At 51.3% G+C, this 18,828-nt stretch overlaps 1 protein-coding gene across 1 annotated transcript; it reads right to left on the bottom strand.

The window, feature by feature from the left end:
- Window positions 1–487: 487 nt before the first annotated feature.
- Avil (advillin) lies at window positions 488–17,227 on the bottom strand. The gene is made up of 19 exons (XM_051170517.1): window positions 17,015–17,227; window positions 15,615–15,689; window positions 14,524–14,720; window positions 13,578–13,686; window positions 13,381–13,491; window positions 12,916–13,118; window positions 12,165–12,243; window positions 11,966–12,064; window positions 11,130–11,283; window positions 10,933–11,033; window positions 10,353–10,490; window positions 10,106–10,264; window positions 9,263–9,442; window positions 7,425–7,570; window positions 6,852–6,996; window positions 5,102–5,290; window positions 4,529–4,597; window positions 2,783–2,908; window positions 488–1,428 (listed from the first exon to the last, which is right to left on the bottom strand). Exons 1-19 carry the CDS (start codon window positions 17,078–17,080, stop codon window positions 1,315–1,317), a joined length of 2,460 nt encoding a protein of 819 aa, XP_051026474.1. The 5' UTR covers window positions 17,081–17,227; the 3' UTR covers window positions 488–1,314.
- Window positions 17,228–18,828: the final 1,601 nt, after the last annotated feature.

Below are 18,828 nucleotides of genomic sequence, written 5' to 3'. Positions count from 1 at the left end.
AGTGGTCCAGTTCACTATACAGCTGTCTCAACATTGCCATGCTCGTGCTCTGATGCTGGGCATCGGACCCAGGACTTCAGACATACTGCTGAGCAAAGTGTGCTCTTTTCTTTTCCTTATTTATCTATTTATTTATTTAGAGACAGGGTTTATTTATGTAGCTCTGGCTGTCCTGGAACTCACTCTGTAGACCAGGCTGGCCTCGAACTCACAGAGATCCATCTGCCTCTGCTTCCTGAGTACTGGGATTAAAAGCGTGTGCCACCATACCTGGCTTTTTTTTTCCTTGTTCCTTATTTTAAAAAATTTATTTATGAATGCCAGGCATGGTAGCACATGTCTGTAATCCCAGCACTAAGGAGGCAGAGGCAGGCAGATCACTGTGAATTTGAGGCCAGCCTGGTCTACAAAGCAAGTCCAGAACAGCCAAGATAACAGAAAACCCTGACTCAAAAAAAAAAAAAAAAAGAATTATTTATGTATTTATCTATTTGGTTTTTCAAGATAGGCCTTCTCTGTGTAGCCTTGTCTGTTCTGGAACTCACTCTGTAGACCATACTTGCCTTAATCTCACAGAGATCCACCATGTGGGGCCTGGGAGCTGAACCTGGTCCTCTCAAGAATATCAAGTGCTCTTAACCTCTGAGCCATCTCTCCTGCCCTACATTGTGCTTTAAAATAGAAAATTGAGGCAGAGTCTTCTAAGTCCGTCAGCTTGGCCTTGAGCTCGCTGTGTTACTACCCCAGCAGTTGGCAGCTGGGGTTACAGGCTTGTGAGCCAGGCCCAGCTTCAACACTGCCCCTCTGCTTCCTCAGCACCATAATAACTAAAGTCCCCATGAGAAGGAATCTGAAGACTGGCAGGAAAGCCCATGTGCTCATGTGGCCTCTTTATTTGAAAAGCTGACCATGCTGTGGCACATGGCAGGCCTGGGCACTGGGAGTCCGGCCTTCAGTGAGTGTGCAAGTAACTAGTGCTCCGGGGGTTACAGGGTGCAGCTTAAAGCAAAGGTGAGTCCTGATGCACTAAATGTTGTAAGCTTAGTCTTCGGATTCCCTCCACCTCTCTTGATCATGCTTTCTGCTAAGGCTTTGGCTAAAGGGCCACGAAAGGTAAAAACAACAGTCAGCTTCGCGTGTGCGTCAACCAAGCAATGCCAGGATGGACGGCGAAGAGGAACACACTATGGTCTTCAGGTCTCCTGTATCTAAAGCAGCTGCATGTCGGGTGCAGTTGGCAGGTGGGTTCTTGGGCGATGTTGGCACTGTGTGCTTGCGCTCTCCCGTGGTGGGACGGCAGACAGGTGCCTGGTGTTAGAAAAGGCCCCTCTCTTTCTTGAGCTGGAGCTGCTTCCAACCAGGCAGAGCCATAAATTGCCCTCTTGTGACGCCAAAAACAGACACAAAGTCTTTTTCCGAGAGGTAGTTCTAAGAGAAGACAGAATTGGTAGTGAGATGAAAGGCAGGGCGGTTCATCAATGCCAGCAGGTGAGGTGAGCCGGCAGGAGGGAAGGCCTGGGCCTGGTGGAGGAGCTACACGGCTATGTGCTTGCTGAGCATGCGAGGGGTTCTGGCTTTGAGCCCTAGAGTCACAGACAGTCAAGTGATAGGCAGGCCCTGCAAGAGGGGTGCTGGGTGAGTTTTCAGGAAGCTTGTGTCAGACTTAAACTGTTCAACAGCCACAGAGTACTATCTGGGCCACTGGATGAAGCTGACTGGGTTGTCTGCTTGATAGGCAGCAAATGGATCGTATGTTACGGATGAATTATAAACATTTGATTTTGCAAGGGTGGAGAACTGAATGGAGTGTTTTTCCTTGCCTTGTGCCCTTAACTACCATTCTCACTGAGTACTTATTCTTGGTGCTAGGGAGGGAACCCAGGACTCCGAGGAACCTGGGAAAATGCTGCACTACCGCACTGTACCCCAACACTCCAGGATTCTTGAAATGGAAGACTCAGTAGATTATACTAAGTGCCATGCTGAGGTCATTGAGGTATGGCCTTTAGGTATTAGTGTTTTCTGAAACAGCATCTCACCGCAGCCACGCCTGTCAGAGAACTCCCTATGTAGCCCAGGCTGCCTTCGTCCCCATTGGGAATATAGTCATAAGCCACCAAGCCCAACAAGCCTGTGGCTTCTGCTTCTAAGAACACTATAGGTGCTTGAGACTTGGTTAAAGAAGACGTTACGGAAAATTCAGTCCTTTAACCAACTCTTTCAAGGGGAAAATCCATGTTTTCATCTATCCTTTCAATGTGAATATATTAACTCATTGACCTAAAAGCTAAGACATGACAGTGAGGGAGTCCAGGAGGAATTGTGTTGTGGGGAGGGAGTGGTCACAGGAATAGAGTCAGGACACTGGTAGTCAAGGAAATCCAGCCAGAGCTGAACTCTAAAAGGCAAAGAGCTCCGAGGTAATTGTTTTGTTTTTCTTAAGACAGGATTTCTCTGTGTAGCCCTGGCTGGCCTGGACTCGATTTGTAGACCAGGCTGACCTTGAACTCACAGAGATCCACCTGCCTCTGCTTCCTAAGTCCTGGGATTACAGGTGTGTACCACGGTGCAGGCTGCTTTGAGGTATTTTAGGAGCAGAGCACTCACACAGGAATAACAGTGAGCGTAAAGACTCAGTGGCTGTGGTAAGCAAGTTCAAGGGATAGAAAAGCAGGTATTGATGGGGCGGGGTGGGGGGCAAACAGTCTGGAGCCATTTCCTGAGCTTGGTGCTTTGACCTATGGGAGCTCCACCCCCAACACCAAGCTCCACAACCACACACCTCCTTTTTGGCGGGGTTCACATCCTCAGGCAGCTCCTGGTCCTTACTTTTCAGTAGAACTTCTATAGGGTAATATTTTGGCTCACTCTCATTAGAATTTAGGGAGAAGGTGGCATTCTTCATGTCCTGGATAAGAGAAGAACACAGAGACGGGTAAAGGCCAGTGGTGTACAAGGTTTACATTTTGGCATATATTGTTTCACTCTGTAGTCTTTCAGAACAGTGGTCCCCACCTGGACGCATGTCAGAATGACTTTGGAAAGCTGATTCAGCAGGCCTAATCTGAGTCCTCAGAGCCAGATCAGCACGCACTGCGCTTAGGTCATTCTATACTTATAATTGAAGCCAAGGCCATGTGTGTGCTTGGCAGGTACTCTCCACTGAGCTATGTACCTCCAGCAAAAGCCTTGTTTTCCTTTTCTTCTTCTCCTCCTCCTCCTTCAGACAAGATTTCTCTGTGTAGCCTTGGTTGTCCTGGACTCGCTTTGCAGACCAGGCTAGCCTTGAACTCACAGAGATCCTCCTGCCTCTGCTTCCCTGAGTGCTGGGATTAAAGGTGTGTGCCACTGTGCCCCAACCCGTTTGAAAGTCTTTTCTAAATACTATGATCACGTCCCTTCTCTTGGCACTTTTATTTAGGCCCTATGTTTGCAGTTGTTAAGTGCCTTCAGGCTGAAGTGACACTTAAGTACACTTTAAAGACACTAACTGCATCCTGTTAGCTTTGGGGTCTGACTTTGGGAGCACAAAGGATAGCATGCAATGTTGGAGCACCCTGTGCCATACACCCTATCCTGAAAGGCAGAAAACGTTGAGTAATAAACTTAGGTTTTCTTCTTCTTCTTCTTCTTCTTCTTCTTCTCCTTCTCCTCCTCCTCCTCCTCCTCCTCCTCCTCCTCCTCCTCCTCCTCCTCCTCCTCCTTTTCCTCTTCTGTCTTGGTTTTTTTTTGGCGGGGGGGGGGGGTTGTTTTTTGAGACAGGGTTTCTCTGTTAGCCCTGGCTGTCCTGGACTCGCGTTGTAGACCAGGCTGGCCTCAAACTCACCACGATCTACCTGCCTCTGCCTTCCAAGTGCTGGGATTAAAGGCGTGAACCACCATGTGTTCTTCCTTTTTTATTTGTTTTGTTTTTTGAGGTAGGGTCTCATGTATCCCAGGTTAGCCCTCCACTCAATATGTAGCCATGGATGACTTTAAGCTCTTTGTTTTGTAGATTATCTCTGTGGCAATATGTGTGCACACCAGTGCGGCTGCTCTGGGGGTCCAGCTGTAGTTACAGTCCCTTGTGAGCCTCCCAGACAGGTGACAGGTGCTTGGCATCTGGAAGAGCAGCACACATGCGCTTTTAACTGCTGAACCAGCTCTCCAGCCTCCCACCCCTGCTCTGGAATGCAGTAAATTAGGAACTTGGCTTTGATACCTGCTTTTTTTCCGTCTCCTTCACTCCCCACTTTCTGTTATTGAAATGTGGAGGTCTTGCTAGGCTGGCCTAGAACTTATGATTCTCCTGTATTTCCTTCTCACATGCTTGAAGCCTGCTTTTCTATTCAATTAAGATAACCTCCAAGATTGCATTTAATTCCGAGGTAGAGCAGTTCACTAGTTTGCACTCAAAACAAAACAACAAAAAGCCCTTTGCATCCAAGCAGACTACGAGCGGAAGTGGGAGAGGTTGCCCAGGGTTGCCTGTGTGGCCTCTGCAGTGCTCTCTATGCATCTGGGGTCTGGGGTGGAAAACCCTACTCACAGCGGTGATTCGCACGATCGCGGCTGCATCTCCCAGCTCTTTCTTTAACTGCTCGTATGATTTTCCTGCCTGGGAAGAGACAGGAAAAACAGGATGAGGTTTTCATTGATAACAGGGAAAAGGCAGTGTAGGCCTGGTGTGTATTTTCAGGAAAAGCAAAGTATGGTAGAACCATGAAGTACGTGGTATAACCGAGGTCCCCGTAGGGTCAGAAGGTCTGCACAGGTGACCAACCTCCTCTGATGGCCAGAACCAGCAGGTAGCCGGCTGTCAGAAGTCTGATCTCTCCCTATTGGCCCACTGAGTTTGCACTGACTGTCAGAGTTGTGAGTATGTGTGGACAGACAGTACACAGGTACTTTCATACTTGCTCACTGCCTCCTGCCGATGTAGCTGGGAACCATACACTGAGCCATGGGCCAGAGCCGAGGAGAAGGGAAGCAGGGTAAGGATGCAGTGGGAGGGGGACTGACAGCCTGCTTCTACTTAGCTCTTGAATTAGCATCCCTCCTCCCCGGTGGGCTCTGAGCCTCCTGGCAGTCAGCACAGCCTCCCCATTCTCATTTTCCTTACACTCCAGATGTGAGGGTCCCATGCCAGGAACCAGCCTGTGAAGGTGGGAGGCTCAAAGCCCTGTTTGATGATCAGGATCGGTGTGTCAGGGTCTCGGCCACTGGGGTGTGTTGCCAGGTACTCCCGGGCAGTCGTCAGGGCCCCCTCCTTCTCTGTGGCGTTGGCCTCGGCCCCTATCCAGAGGAATACCTGTTGCACCAATTTCATACTGTTAGTGCATCCATGCTGGGGACTGAGTGCCACTGTGCATGCTGCTCTTCCCCTCAGCCAGTCAGAGCCGCAAAAATATTCTCGGCCTCCTTTGTGCTTCTAAGAGGAAGGTTCCAGAAGCAAATTGATTTTTTTTATTTTAATTGCCATGGCTGTCTTCTAAGTTTTCACCCCTGAACCTTAACTTCCTGAATTAACAACCTACAAGACATGCCTCATGCTGTCTCAGCCAAGGCCATCCAGTCACATAAGACAGAACTGAGTCAGGTCCACATATCCAGTGAGTCACTGGACTCGCCAGTGTGACCAAGACAGTCAAGCTGTCACCATCCCTTTTGTCCTGTTTCACTGCCTCCCTGCAGCCAACAGTTGCTCACTCTTTTTGCCTGTTTCTCGGCTCCCTTCCTGCTTTCTGATGTGATAGGTCAGGCTCACAGAGCCCACGGCTACTTCTCAGCTGTATCTTGGGTGTATCTTAGCTCTGTCTTACAGTTTTTGTTGTTGTTGTTTATTTGTTTAGTTTTGAGACAGGATCTCTCTCTGTGTAACCCAGACCGGCCGCAAGCCTACTATTTCCCTCTGTAGCCGGGGCTAACCTTGGACTCACAGGAATTCTCCTGCCTCAGCCTCCCAAGAGCTGGGACTGGAGGCATGAGGCGCTATGCCAGGCTTCTTTTATTCTCTGAGAGGATTTCATGTGTTGCTTTCCAGGTACCATTTCCTTTGTCCAGAGCCCTATTCATCGTTTGCTATTCAGCCCTCTTCTCCAGGAGTCTTCTGAGAGCTCCGAACTGTACTGACTGCCTTACATACCTCATCATAGAACACTGATGCTCCCCTGCCTGCCTCCTCCCACCCTCTGGCTAAGCTGATCTGAAGAAAATGGCACACACAGGAACATATCTCGTTCATACGCCACTACAAGACCCACATTCCTTGGCTCTGAAATCTGTTCTCATCAGTCCTCAAATAAAGGCAGGACATGGGCTATGCTTTGCTTTCCAGAGTGAGGTGAGAGAATTCCCAGAGTGGTGAGAGGAGTGCTTCGTGTTTGCTGGCTTTAGTTTTTATAGTGTATCTATTTATTTCACATACGTGGGCACGTGGGTGTGACAAAGTGTAGGTGTGGCGGTCAGAGGACAAGTTGCAGGAATCAGTTTTCTTACACCATGCAGGTCTTGGGGATTGAACTCCCATTGTCAGCTTTGGTGGCAAGCACCTCTACTCACTGGGCTGTCTGTCTTGCTGGGCCCTTTTTTAGCTTTTTGAGATGAGGGCCCTGGCTGGTCTTAAAATTTGGATCTTCCTGCCTCCCTTCCAGCTGCTTAGATTCCAGGCATGTGCCAGGATGCTGGCTGAAGGCTGGTGAGTTTTAGACATCTTTCTATTCTGACATGAAGCAGTAACCCTGGGGATGCTCGCCTTAGAGAGTTGGTCCAGCACTAGCCTACTTTCATCCTGGGTGGGGATGCCACACAGACACCAGCCTGGACTGTGGAGATGTTTGCCAGCTGTCCTGAACCTTGCAGCTGTGTCTCACCTGGTCCCAGGTGTCCAGGAGCATCACATCACCTGGGTTCAGGTCGTCCTGGGTGAAGTCCGTGACCTCAGTAACAAGGAACTGGCCAGTCTTATTGGAACATTCAAAGAGCCGGACTTGGATGTCCAGGGTTTCTTGCTGCAGCCTGCAGTACAGTCATGTAGAGGACAGAGCTGCACAGGAATCATGTTTATTGTGTGGGTTCCCGTGTGGGTTCGTGCATGCGTGTACGTATGAGGACAGCAATGGCTTTGGGCATCTCCCAAAGCTGTCCACCTTAGATTTTGAGACAGGGTCTCTCACAGAGCCTGGAGTACGGCCAGCAAGTCTGCAGGGTCCGGCCCGGCCGCCTCCATCTCCCCAGCACTGGGAGTGCAGGCCTGTGTTGCTGTAGCTGGTTTTGTCTGTTTTGTTATATGCATTCTCATGGATGCTCACACAGGGACTTTGCTGACTAATCTGTGACCACAGCCTGGAAGTCATGTTTAAAAACATGAGGGATCTTAGGATATGTACAGCTCACAAGCCTAGAGGCCAGGACAGCCAAGAGGGTGGGCTAACGTGTCCACATACCTTTTGTCATTAGCATAAGGTGTTTTTCCTCCCAGAAGGTCCCAGAACTCAGGTGGCTCCTGGCCCTCAGCCACCGTGTCCGCGTTGCCATCACAGAGAAGCTGGACTAGCTCCTTAGCCATAGCCCGCTCATCCCCACTAGACCCCTGAGTTGGGTAAGGAGAGCATAGGTGTTAGAACACAGGCCACAGTGATAGGATGGGCTGAAAAATGGGGAGGGGGAGGGAGGGAGGGAGGGAGGCGGGGCATGCAGGCATCCGGAAGCCTGCTGCCAAAACCCACAGTGCTGACAGGCAGAAGTCACTTCCCCTCGCTGTATATACTGGTACTCAGCCTGGGTCTTAGATGTGCACATGCACAGCACATGCTCGGCCTCTACAGCAAGAGGCTGTCCCCCCAGGCCTGGCATGTAGTTTCCGTTCTTTTTGTTTTGTTTTTGTCACTGTCTTCCCCCTACCCCCACCCCCTTAGGGTTTCTCTCTGTAGCCTTGGCTGTCCTGGAACTTACTTTGTAGATCAGACTGGCCTGGAACTCAGCGATCCACCTGCCTCTGCCTCCCCAGTGCTGGGATTAAATGTGTGTGCCACCACCTGGATTCTTTCCTTTCTTTCTCTCTCTCTCTCTCTTTTTTTTTCTTTCTTTCTTTCAGATTTATTTATTTAATAATTTATTAAGTAAGCCAGGCGTGGTGACGCACACCTTTAATCCCCAGCACTTGGGAGGCAGAGGCAGGTGGATTGCTGTGAGTTTGAGGCCAGGCTGGTCTACAAAGTGAGTCCAGAACAGTCAAGGCTACACAGAGAAACCCTGTCTCGAAAAACCAAAATAATAATAATAATAATAATAATAATAACTTATTAAGTATACAATGTTCTGCCTGCATATACACCTTCAAACCAGAAGAGGGCACCAGATCTCATAGATGGTTGTGAGCCACCATGTGGTTGCTGGGAATTGAACTCAGGACCTCTGGAAGAGCAGCCAGTGCTCTTGACCTCTGAGCCATCTCTCCAGCTCCATTCTTATTTTTTAAATGGCAGTAAAATGGCTTTTGTTGGACTCCTCAAGGCTTAAACACAGGACTCTGTTCCCAGGGTTCAATTACAATGAAATTTCCCGAGTCCTCCCTATCTTCTGCCTATCTGGAGTAAAGCCCTGAGTCCTGAACTCTCGACAAACGTTAGGCTGCTCTCTGTTAGAACAAGCTTGCCATTTCTTTTTTTTTTTTTTTTTTTTTTTTTTTTTTGATTTTTCGAGACAGGGTTTCTCTGTGTAGTTTTGGCCATCCTGGACTCACTTTGTAGACCAGGCTGGCCTTGAACTCACAGCGATCCGCCTGCCTCTGCCTCCTGAGTGCTGGGATTAAAGGCGTGCGCCACCACGCCCGGCTCTGAGCTTGCCATTTCTAAACTGTCTTAAGTGGAAGCATGTAATGTGCAGCCTTGGAGACTGGCTTCTTTCACGTAGCATGAATTGGAGACTCTTCCATGTTGTGTGCACGCATGGCTCTTTGATTTTTATTGCTGAGTAATATTCTATTGAATGAATTATATCCATGTTTATCTATGTTTCCAGATTGCTTTTAATTTGAGGGGAGTGTGAGTAAATGTTTGTACATGTGGATGTGTACGCTGGGGTTACAGCTAGGAGCTCCCACTCTCAGCTTTCACTGTGTGTGGGGATCTGAACTCAGGTGCACCAGTCTATCCTTCAGTACCTTTCACCCTGCTGACAGGGCTGAGGGTGGGGCCAGGGCTGAAGGTGGAGCCGGGGCTGAGGGTGGAGCCAGGGCAAGCATAAGCTCCATGAGGCTCGTGGGACCCTCGAGCCTTCTCACCTTGCCGTACCACAGGTAGTGCTCCTCCTGAGTTCGCAGCAGAAAGACGTCATTAGAGTTGAGCGAGGCAGCAAAGGCGGAGACTTCCACTGCTTTGGTGTTGGTTCTGTCGTGCCCTTGGATCTGGAAGAGCCTTACTGGAGGGTCAGGCTCTGCATTTTCCTTCCTGGAAGTCCCGCCCTAGAGAGAAGAAACATGGAGGAGTCCGATCTACAGAGTACCAGGTGGGCTGGCTGTTTCGGCCTGAGATGCTCCAGATATGAGCTTTACCCCTCAGGATCTCCTAAGCTAACTGGGGATGACATCACCTGATGCCAGGAGCTAGGGCTGAGGTTGTCCACCACTCACTGACCTCAGAGCGACTCTGTGAAGGAGGTGTTACTCCACCATGCACACTGAGGTTGGGAAACGGGCTTATATGGCAAGAGGACTTGATGTCAGACTTGAATGACAACCCTGTATGTGACTGCACATTGCCTGCCTGTGCTTCTGCCAGGGCTCCATAGAAACGGGCCTTAGACTCGAAGAGAGGCAGAGAGGGCCAGTGCAGTGTCAGAAGGGAGTGGGGTGGGTGGCTGATGCTACTGTCCCTGTGCAGGTGTAGAAGACCGTGAGTCCTAGCAGCTTGGACTTGAATGAAGCCTAGGCACTTGAGATTTCCCTGTTGTTTCATCTAAGCTCGTCCTCTGTTCTTCCAGCTAAGCTAAGCCTCGTTCCTCCCACCACACTCACACCCTTAACACCCCCCCCCACACACACACATCCTCACTCTGGTGGCTCTTTACTGTCTCCTCAGCCCTGAGCACCTGTGCACAGGGTGAAGTGTTGACCGTCGGTCCTCACCTCATAGATAACCAGCTTGCCTTTGAAGATGGCCATGAAGTGGCGTGGCTCCTTCCCCATGCTCACCCGGACCTGCACAGGGGCACCGCCAAATTGCTGATCCACCTCCACCGCCTGGTAGGCCGAGGCTGCCAGCTCATCCTGGGAGGCATGGCGGCCCTGCAGTGGTGAGAGAGGAGTGAGGGGCCTCGGCCCAGTGGCCAGGGAGACGTCTGGGTCCAACACTGAGAGCTCGCACCTCGCCTACCTGCCAGATGTACAAGATGTAATGGGGTTTCCCGTTTACGTCATATGTGTAGAGAACCAGATAGCAGTCTCCCCCGTAGAAGAAGCCATACCACTGATGTTCCACAGGGACCAGCTCCAGGTTCTCGATTCTCCAGACCTGAGCACAAGAGGAGACACAGTCCCCAGAAAGGGGCACCCTGTTCAGGGAATCTCACCTGAAGGGAGCAGGGCAGAAGCCAAGTGGGGGGTGAAGCCCTAACATTCATCTCAAGTGCCCCGCCCCTTCTGCGTCTTCTCCGCCTTGAAGGCCCATCATCACATTTGCATGCTTTGAATCCTGAGAACGGTCACAGTGGCCCAGTGCCTCCTGTCATGTGACCTAGGTCTCAGAGGACTTAAATAGATCTTCCAGGTGATAGCCTCTTGGGGGACTGTGTCTCATTGTCCTGAAGTACTGTGGGGGAAGCAGCCAACTCTGAGCCTCTTAAAGAATATGGAAATGTGGAATAGGGAAAGAGAACCATGCAGAACAGGCTGCTCCCCCGAACCCCCACATCAGAAGCATCCCACAGGCCTAGTGTTGCCCTCACAGGGCTCACCTCAACTTTCCCACTGCCGTCATCCACCATCCTCTCCTGAGCAGCCACTTCTGGCTTGGTGTGTAGCAAGGTCACATCAAACTTGTCCTGGAAATGTTTAGCTGCAGAGAAAGGGGTGGGAAAAGCCACGTGAGCAAGCAAGACACTCGTGCCTCTCCCTAGGCTCCCAGTGGGAGAACACACGTGGGAAATCTCACCAATTTTACTGATGCTGAACGCTTTCCCCAAGCCTGTGGTCTGGTCCTTCACTGACCATTTCTGGAACAGCTGCTTGAACATGGCTGACTCCACGCCATCGTTGACGGCCTCCACGTTGGTGCTGCTGGGGTAACCCTTCATCTTGATGAAATCCTGCGGTCCCCACACCCGCCCCCCGACAGGAGCGTGTCAGCCAGGATATGTACTGTTTGGTCATCCGGCAATTCACTATCTGAGGTCAGGTGGTAGGATTCTCCCCTCCCTGTCCCTGGGAATCATTCTACGTCACCCCTGAGGTTCCCAGTGGCGTGCCGCCAAAAGATACAGACACTTCTGTGTCTCCCCATTGGACTGTCACAATTATGGTCGTCATGGACTGGTTCTGCAAGACCCGCCATGGCGCTCTGCAGACTGCGTCGTGGTTATTTGCTCATCTGTTGCTCTTAAGCACATCATGCTTTGGTCATGTGTGAGATCTGCAGAATTCAGCAAGTGCCCCTTGAGGACAGAGCCCCTGACCTGGACATGCGACCCCTCCTTCAATAGTGACAGCAGGTTCTGCGCACCAAGTATGGTTCTGAGTACTTCACTTGGTGGTTCTGGGAGACTGGGATGACCCTGTTAGATATCTCTCAGGGAACTGAAGCTCAGTGGTGTTGCCTAGAACACTTGGCCAGAAAAGGTGAGACCTACACTTGTACCCCAACTGGTTGGTTTACTTTGAAGGCCCCATATGTCACCGTTCTGTGCTCAGGTGCCTGGTGTATTTGGGCGCACGTGTCTATAGGGAAACTGGCAGAATATTCGGGTGGTATCACACATCTGCAGCTCCTACCAGGGCTTTGGACATAGCTGCCTGTTTCTCAACCTTCGTGGCTCCTTTGCCTTTCCACACATAGATCTTGGCTCCGCCTTGGTCCAGGATGTAACAGTCCTGTGTCAGCCAGGGATACAGATGGTTACTGACACTCACGATGGATGACTTTGCCCAGGACCTGCCTTCTTCAAGCAAAGCCCCTTCCAGCTCAACTTACATCGTGGTTCAATAGGTCCTGGACCAGAGGCCTTGCTGCCACCTCTGTGACTGACAGCTGCCCAGCTGAGTCGGAGACCCTGGTGAAGGGGAGAGATTAGCCTGTGCCTTCTTCCCGCAAAGCACCCCAAAGCTAAAGTGGCACTTCTAGGGTACTTACGAAAGAGTGAGTCCATTACTGAACTACGATTCCACTGGGACTCGAACCCAGGCAAAACAGACGTGATAACCACTACACTATAGAACCCCTCTAAAGGGGCACTTCTGGACAGAGTTTAACTTCTTGAGATAGACACGGCTTGGATACAGAGGGAGACATGCTCTGTTCTCTGGAGGAGACTGTCTCTCTCCCAAACTACCCTGTCCACATCCCTAGGCACAGACACACTAGACTACAGGAAAAGTCTCACCCACAGGCCAGGAGACATTCTAACAACAGAGGATGCTGCCTCCTCAAGAGGGGCTACTCCTGAGCTCCTTGTAGGAGACACATTTAAAAATGATGGACAGTCGGGCGTGGTGGCGCACGCCTGTAATCCCAGCATTCGGGAGGCAGAGGCAGGTGGATCGCTGTGAGTTCAAGGCCAGCCTGGTCTACAAAGTGACTCCAGGACAGCCAAGGCTAACACAGAGAGACCTTGTCTCCAAAAACAAAAAAACCAAAAAAAAAACAAAACAAAAAAAAAAGGAGGGACCAAGAGCAAAGGCAGATGCCTCTATCCAAGCCCCCACCCCCAGGCTTAAATACTCACTGATACAAGATGATGTTTGATTTCTGCTGCTGATCCACGACCTCATCAGGTACTGCAGGCTTGATAACGGAGCGTTGGCCGAGGGTGTCCTTCAGGACTGTCATCAGCTCTGGGCTGGCTGCCTCCTTGTCTCCCTCAATCACCCCGATTTCAGCACGGCCCCCTCGCTCCCTGTCCCGAATGTCCCTTGCCAGAAGCATAGCCTGCCAGAGAAGACAAAGGAGGTTGCTTAGCCACGCCTTTCCTTCCTAATGGCTTCCATGGGCGCTACCAGGACCGCAGACAAATTACCCAGATGCCGAGGAGCAAGCCATGCCTTTGGCCTGCCTGTAAGACAGGGTCTACTCTAAGGCAGGGGTCCCCCTGGACTCTTGGGGGTCAGCCAGCATCAGAAGGCAAAGAGAGAAGGCACCCAAGAGAGCCCTGCTTGACCACTGGCCTGGAGGAGAGGAGACGGAGCTGGACCTTGAGACGTTCCCCGCTGTTGCTCTCCGGGCCATTCCATTGGACGATGACCATCCCAAGGTCCAGTAAGAAGACATCACCTCGGTTGAAACTGTCCCAGCTCATTTCCACCTGCATGTGAAAGGTTAGTGCCGTTGAGGGGACAGGTCTGAGGCGCCGGGGCAGGAGCACTGGGACAGCCACTGTGTGGGACTTACCTCAGTGGCCCTGATGCTTCTTTTCCCCTTCACATGTAGCAGCCGCTTCACAGCGTAGGTGTTCGTCTCTACGTGCCTCATCCCGGAGGCCACACCCCCCTTTTTATAACTGAGGGAACATGGATCCGGTTATTTGTTGTGTGCCTGCTACGTGCTAGGTTCTGGGAGACTACTGGGGATTAGATACAGTAAAAACATACAGACATCGGTCTCTACCCATGTGGATTGTAACAACCAGGTGAGCAAAGTAAACACAAACACTGCACCTGCTGCCCAAGGGTAGGTTCTGTGACCTGAGGCCAGGGTGGTCATTATAGTGAGAAGTCCCAAGAACCAGAAGAGTGGTGCTGCTGGCAGAAGGGACCTCGTAGGTTGAGATTACAGGCGTGTGCCTCACCCCTCGTGTTAAGTGTCCACGCATTCTGGCAGTCTAATGTCCCCCCTTCATTCCAGTAAAACGTGTCCTATGGCCTGTGTGCATGACTTGCATACATAGACGTCTTTCTGTTGTATAACTCAGTCTGGGCTCCTGTCCCTGTGTGCTAGGTGCGTATTTGATCTGCTGCTGTCACCAATACACCAATACACATGTGTATATATACATGTGTCTGTGGCAGACATCTACGCTGACCACAGGCGTCTCCCACCACTAACATTCTGGGTCACCAGCCATTATGGGCCTGGGGTTTTGAGTTCTGAGAAGTGGGGTTCACAGCCTGTAGTCCCAGTCATGCTCCAAAGTGCAGTGCTGTCCCTCACCCCCTCCAGCGGGCCCCATACAGCTTGGCTCGAGGCCCCACCCGCGCTGATTTGCACGGCTCCGATGGGTGCAAAGGGACAGCCTGTCTTGCTTTGCATCTCAGGTTACTTGTTCAAAGGCATCCTGACCCTTTCTCCTCTCCTGGAAGTGGCTTTGTCTGTCTCTGCTCCGTGCACAGCTACTCACATGATGCCCTGCTTGAAGTAGCCACGGAAAGTGTCAGACTCATGGTACTGGACCTCGCGGTGCTGCACGGGGCTTCCTCCTAGGCAGTCATCCAGCTGCGTGGTATAGATGGCGGCGCAACCCTGCTCGTCCTGGGAAGAGTCCTTCCCGATCCAAAAGTGGATGTTCTGGGACAGAAGACTGCCCACTCTCCGTGTCTAGGATGTAGCCAGGGAGGCAGGGTCAGGTCTCAGCTCACCCTCGCTGTTCTGACTTCTCTAGTGTGGGAAGGCTCCAGCATGCTCTCCCTACAGGCTACAGGGCAAGGCCTCCCTTCCTTATCTGTAAGTGGGTGCTTGAGCCAGCAAGACCCATTCACGGCCTGCTCTGACAGCCTTAGGTTCCTCCCACGGTTGGGGAAGTTGACAGCTGTTGTTTCTATAGTGGGGAGTCCCTCCCCAGCTGGATTTCAGGTGCCCAGCACTCACCCAACCGTACAGCTAACACTGTCCAGGTGTTTCCTCCACTAGAGCTTTTTTTAGCCCACGCTAGTCTAAACTTTCCAAGGTTGGCTCTGAACTCCTGATCTTCCTGGTTTCACCTCCCAAGTGCCGGGATTATAGGTGTGTGCTGCCATGCTCCACTCTTTTGGATTTTGGTGACAGAATATTTGCCTGTAGCTCGGGCTAGTGTGCCTGTAGTCCAGGCTAGTCAAGAACTCATTATGTAGTCCCGGCTTTAATGTGTGACTTGAACCCTAGGAGGGAGAAATGCTTGCTCTTGCTCTCTCTGTCTGTCTGTCTGTCTCTGTCTGTGCGACTCTCTCTCTCTCTCTCTCTCTCTCTCCCTCCCTCCCTCCCCCTCTGTGTGTGTGTTTGGCAGCTTGAGAAAGTTCAGACCAAGGGCCCCATGTTCCCCATCTGACACGCAATCATAATCCAAGGCTCTGTGGTGGCCGTTCTCAGTCTACTTGAGACCAACACTGCATGGTGTGAGGAAGAATCTTACAGATACTGGGAACCCCACTTCTCTCCCTGTCAAGGTTTCCATAGTTGGGAGCTGCCTGCTGGGGTGGGGGTGGGGCCATGTTGGCTATGGAGGATGTTGCTCACCGAGAGGACGATGTAGCAGTCTCCCTCATAGAAGTTGCCATGAGCACTCAGGGGCACCAGCGCCAGCTCCATTTTCTAGAAGGATTAGCAGAGAATGCAGCAGGGGTGTGGGGGTGGGGGAGCAGCTTCCCTCTTGCCTTCTCCTCTCCTCTGTCGCTGGCACAGGTGGCAGAGATGTCTCCTTGTCCTCACAAGGAAGGTGGGGACACAGGATGGGCTGCTGCTCTGGCTCCTGGGGGCTCAGCCCGCATCACTCTGGATCTGGGTGCTCGGGTGTCCTGTTTACGGCCTGCCCATGCTCCACTAGGTTTCATCACCAGTACTCTGGGAAGGCTTGTGAGATCCTGAAGCCCACAGCAGGGCAAAGAATAACTCAAGTAAAAGCCCTCCCCTGAGCTCTGTGGGCTCTGGCCTGTGTCTTGACCACGCAGCCAACCCTCTGCTAACCCCCACTGACCACCAAGAGCCACCAGGCTGCACCAAAGGAAGTCTGGGAACTAGCAGTGACAGCAGAGAGAATGCCAGTGGTGGCGTGTGGCACTCCAGACTGAGGGTCCTGCATTCAGAGTCTGGGTTGGGGCTCTGATTTGCTCATGCCAGAAGAGCCAATTCATATAGCTCCAGATGCAAATGACACTTCCTCCTTTCCATGTGAGGCTAACCTGTAGCCTTATTTGTATAGGTTCTATCTAAAATCTGGATGTTAGGTGTAAAAAGATTAAGTACATTTTATGAGTCCAGTTTAGTGCCCATCCATTACAGTCTTTTACATTTATTTGTTGTGTGCCACACTGTGCGTGTGAAGGTCAGAGACAGTGTGGGGTCCTGGGCTTGCAGTCAGGGCCATCAGGCTCAACACACTTATGTCCACTGAGCCGCCTGGCCAGCTCTTCCTGTTCACTGTGAAGTGGGGAGCCCCGAACAATGGGCGTAGACTGGGAGTCTCACAAGCCTTGGGAGGTCTGCCAGAGGGCTGTGACTCATGCTTTTGGGATGGGGGAGGGGGTGCTATTTGCAGGGTTCATGCTGCAGCAACTGTCTAGGTAGAAGTGGGTGGGTCCTGATATCTGGCAGGTGCACCCAAACCAGAACTCAGAGCCACCCAGAGACCAAGCCCACAGGTGAAGGGTAAGGCGGTGGCTATCTGTGCAGCTTGCTCCGCCCCAAAGCTGGTAGGAACCAGACAGGGTCGTTTCTCTGGCCAGTAGCCGAGAATCTCTAGGTAAGGGACCTGCCTTTCCAACATGTTTACTGGAGGTGTAGACGTGCCAAGGACAAGCTTGGTTCTGCTTGGTCACCTGCACTGAGCATAGGGATGTTCGAGGCCGGAAAACCTGCTCTTTGATGCTACAGGATCAGGTCCCAGCTGTCAGGGTGGGTGTGGCTCCCACTTGGTTCACCTCAATTCTCCAGGTGATGATCCCAGGATCATTGCCCACGGTCCTGAAGGCACTGCTCAGGGACATGGTGTCTGTCTTCCTGGAACTGAAATATTCACAAAGCTGGTGGTGACACCCCTCAAAGTGGAGAGGGGACCACCACTTCTCCTACGGCACCTGCCTGTCTAATCGGCCATCATGCTGCATGCCCTTCTGGTATATTCCCCCACCCCTAACACCACTTCACCGTGGTAGTTCAAGCTCACACAGTGAACTGGCTGGGCCACCCCTACTCCACAGGCTTGTTTCAGCTTCCTTGGTTAAGAGCTCTGGTTAAGAGCCGGGCGTGCTGGCTCACGTCTTTAATCCCAGCACTGAGGAGGCAGAGGCAGGTGGATCACTGTGAGTTCAAGGCCAGCCTGGTCCACAAAGCCAGTCCAGGGCAGCCAAGGCTAATGGAGAGAAACCCTGTCTCGAAAAACAAAACAAGCTCTGATTAAGCCAGGCACAGTGGCACACGCCTATAATCCCAGCACTCAGGAAGGCAGAGGCAGGAGGATCTCTGTGAGTTGGAGGCCAGTCTGGTCTACAGAGCGTGTCCAGGGCAGCCAAGGCTGCACAGAGAAACCCTGTCTCGAGGGTGAAAAAAAGCAATCGTTAATAGCAATAAGTTTCCTTTAAAAAAAAAAAAAGAATTATGTGTGTTGGTATGTTAAATTCCCTGAAGCTGGGGTTACAGGCAATGTGAGTCAGCTGAAGTGGTTGCTGGGAATCAAAGTCAGGTCTCGGGAAGAGCAGCCTAGGTTATCTCTTCACTGGGAGCCGAGTAACACGTATTCCTGAGAGTGGTAAATGTCAAGCCTGTGTTGACCACTGCATTCATTCTTGCCTTCTCAGCTGTTTTCCTCCTGTCACCTTGTAGTACAGACGAGGCTTAGGCACTAAATATCTTGTCTATGGGCACACACTAGAATGAGCTCCACATCTTAGCTGTTTTGGTGTTTTCTTTTTGTTGTTTGTTTGTTCTTGTTTTTTGAGACAGGGTTTCTCTGTGTAGCCCTGGCTGTCCTGTACTCACTTTGTAGACCAGGCTGGCCTTGAACTCACAGGGATCCGCCTGCCTCTGCCTCCCAAGAGCTGGGATCAAAGAAAGGCGTGCGCCAGCATGCCCGGCTTAGCTGTTTGGTTTTATTTTACTTTATTTATCTAGGTTTTTCCAAGAAAGGATCTCTCGGCTCAGAGACCAGGCTGTCCTGGAACACAGAGATCCACCTGCCTCTGCCTCCTCAGTGCTGGGATTGAAGCCCACCATTGCTGGCACATTTTTATTAACACAGGGTCTATGCACATAGCCCAGGCTAGTCACAACGCCTGCCTCGGCCTCCACAGTGCTGGGATTACAGGCTTCTACCACTAGGCCTAGCTCCAGACTTTTTGTTTTCATATCTGACCTTAAAAGCCTGTGTTTTAGCCACTTTTTCATGCTGCTAACCTTCCCCAAACTAAGTTCAGTGGCTCATAGAGAGGAAATCCAGTCAGAAAAAGTATTTCCAAATGAAGTCCTATTCTCCCAATTTCTTGAACTCTTCAGATTCCTGGCAAGATCTTGTTACCACCCCCAACCTCCCCCCACCCCCGCTCTCAGCTTTTTAATTTTGTAGATTATCCTAGAACAGTAACAACCCTTTAATGTGACTAATGTATTACCTCGTCTTCCAGAAGAAAAGGGAAAGTAGAATGGCCTGGGACAAAGGGCTCTACGTGCCAACAGGGAAGGTGGGTGTGGCCTCCTCGCCTGCACCTCCTCCGGGTACTTCAGAGGTTTCTAGCACCCA

This window comes from Acomys russatus, chromosome 28, assembly GCF_903995435.1.
Source record: "Acomys russatus chromosome 28, mAcoRus1.1, whole genome shotgun sequence".
Lineage (NCBI taxonomy): Eukaryota > Metazoa > Chordata > Mammalia > Rodentia > Muridae > Acomys > Acomys russatus.
The sequence above is the reverse complement of the archived record's forward strand: the minus strand, read 5'-3'. Positions and strand labels throughout refer to the sequence as shown.

Excerpts from the sequence above, each read along its gene's own strand:
- Avil (XM_051170517.1), bottom strand. The coding sequence starts at position 17,080 with ATGTCCCTGAGCAGTGCCTTCAGGACCGTGGGCAATGATCCTGGGATC. Across the intron at positions 13,687-14,523 it reads TACTTCAAGCAGGGCATCAT|TTATAAAAAGGGGGGTGTGG; the intron begins GTGAGTAGCTGT and ends ATGTTCCCTCAG. Across the intron at positions 1,429-2,782 it reads TGAACCCCGCCAAAAAGGAG|AACTACCTCTCGGAAAAAGA; the intron begins GTGTGTGGTTGT and ends GTCTTCTCTTAG.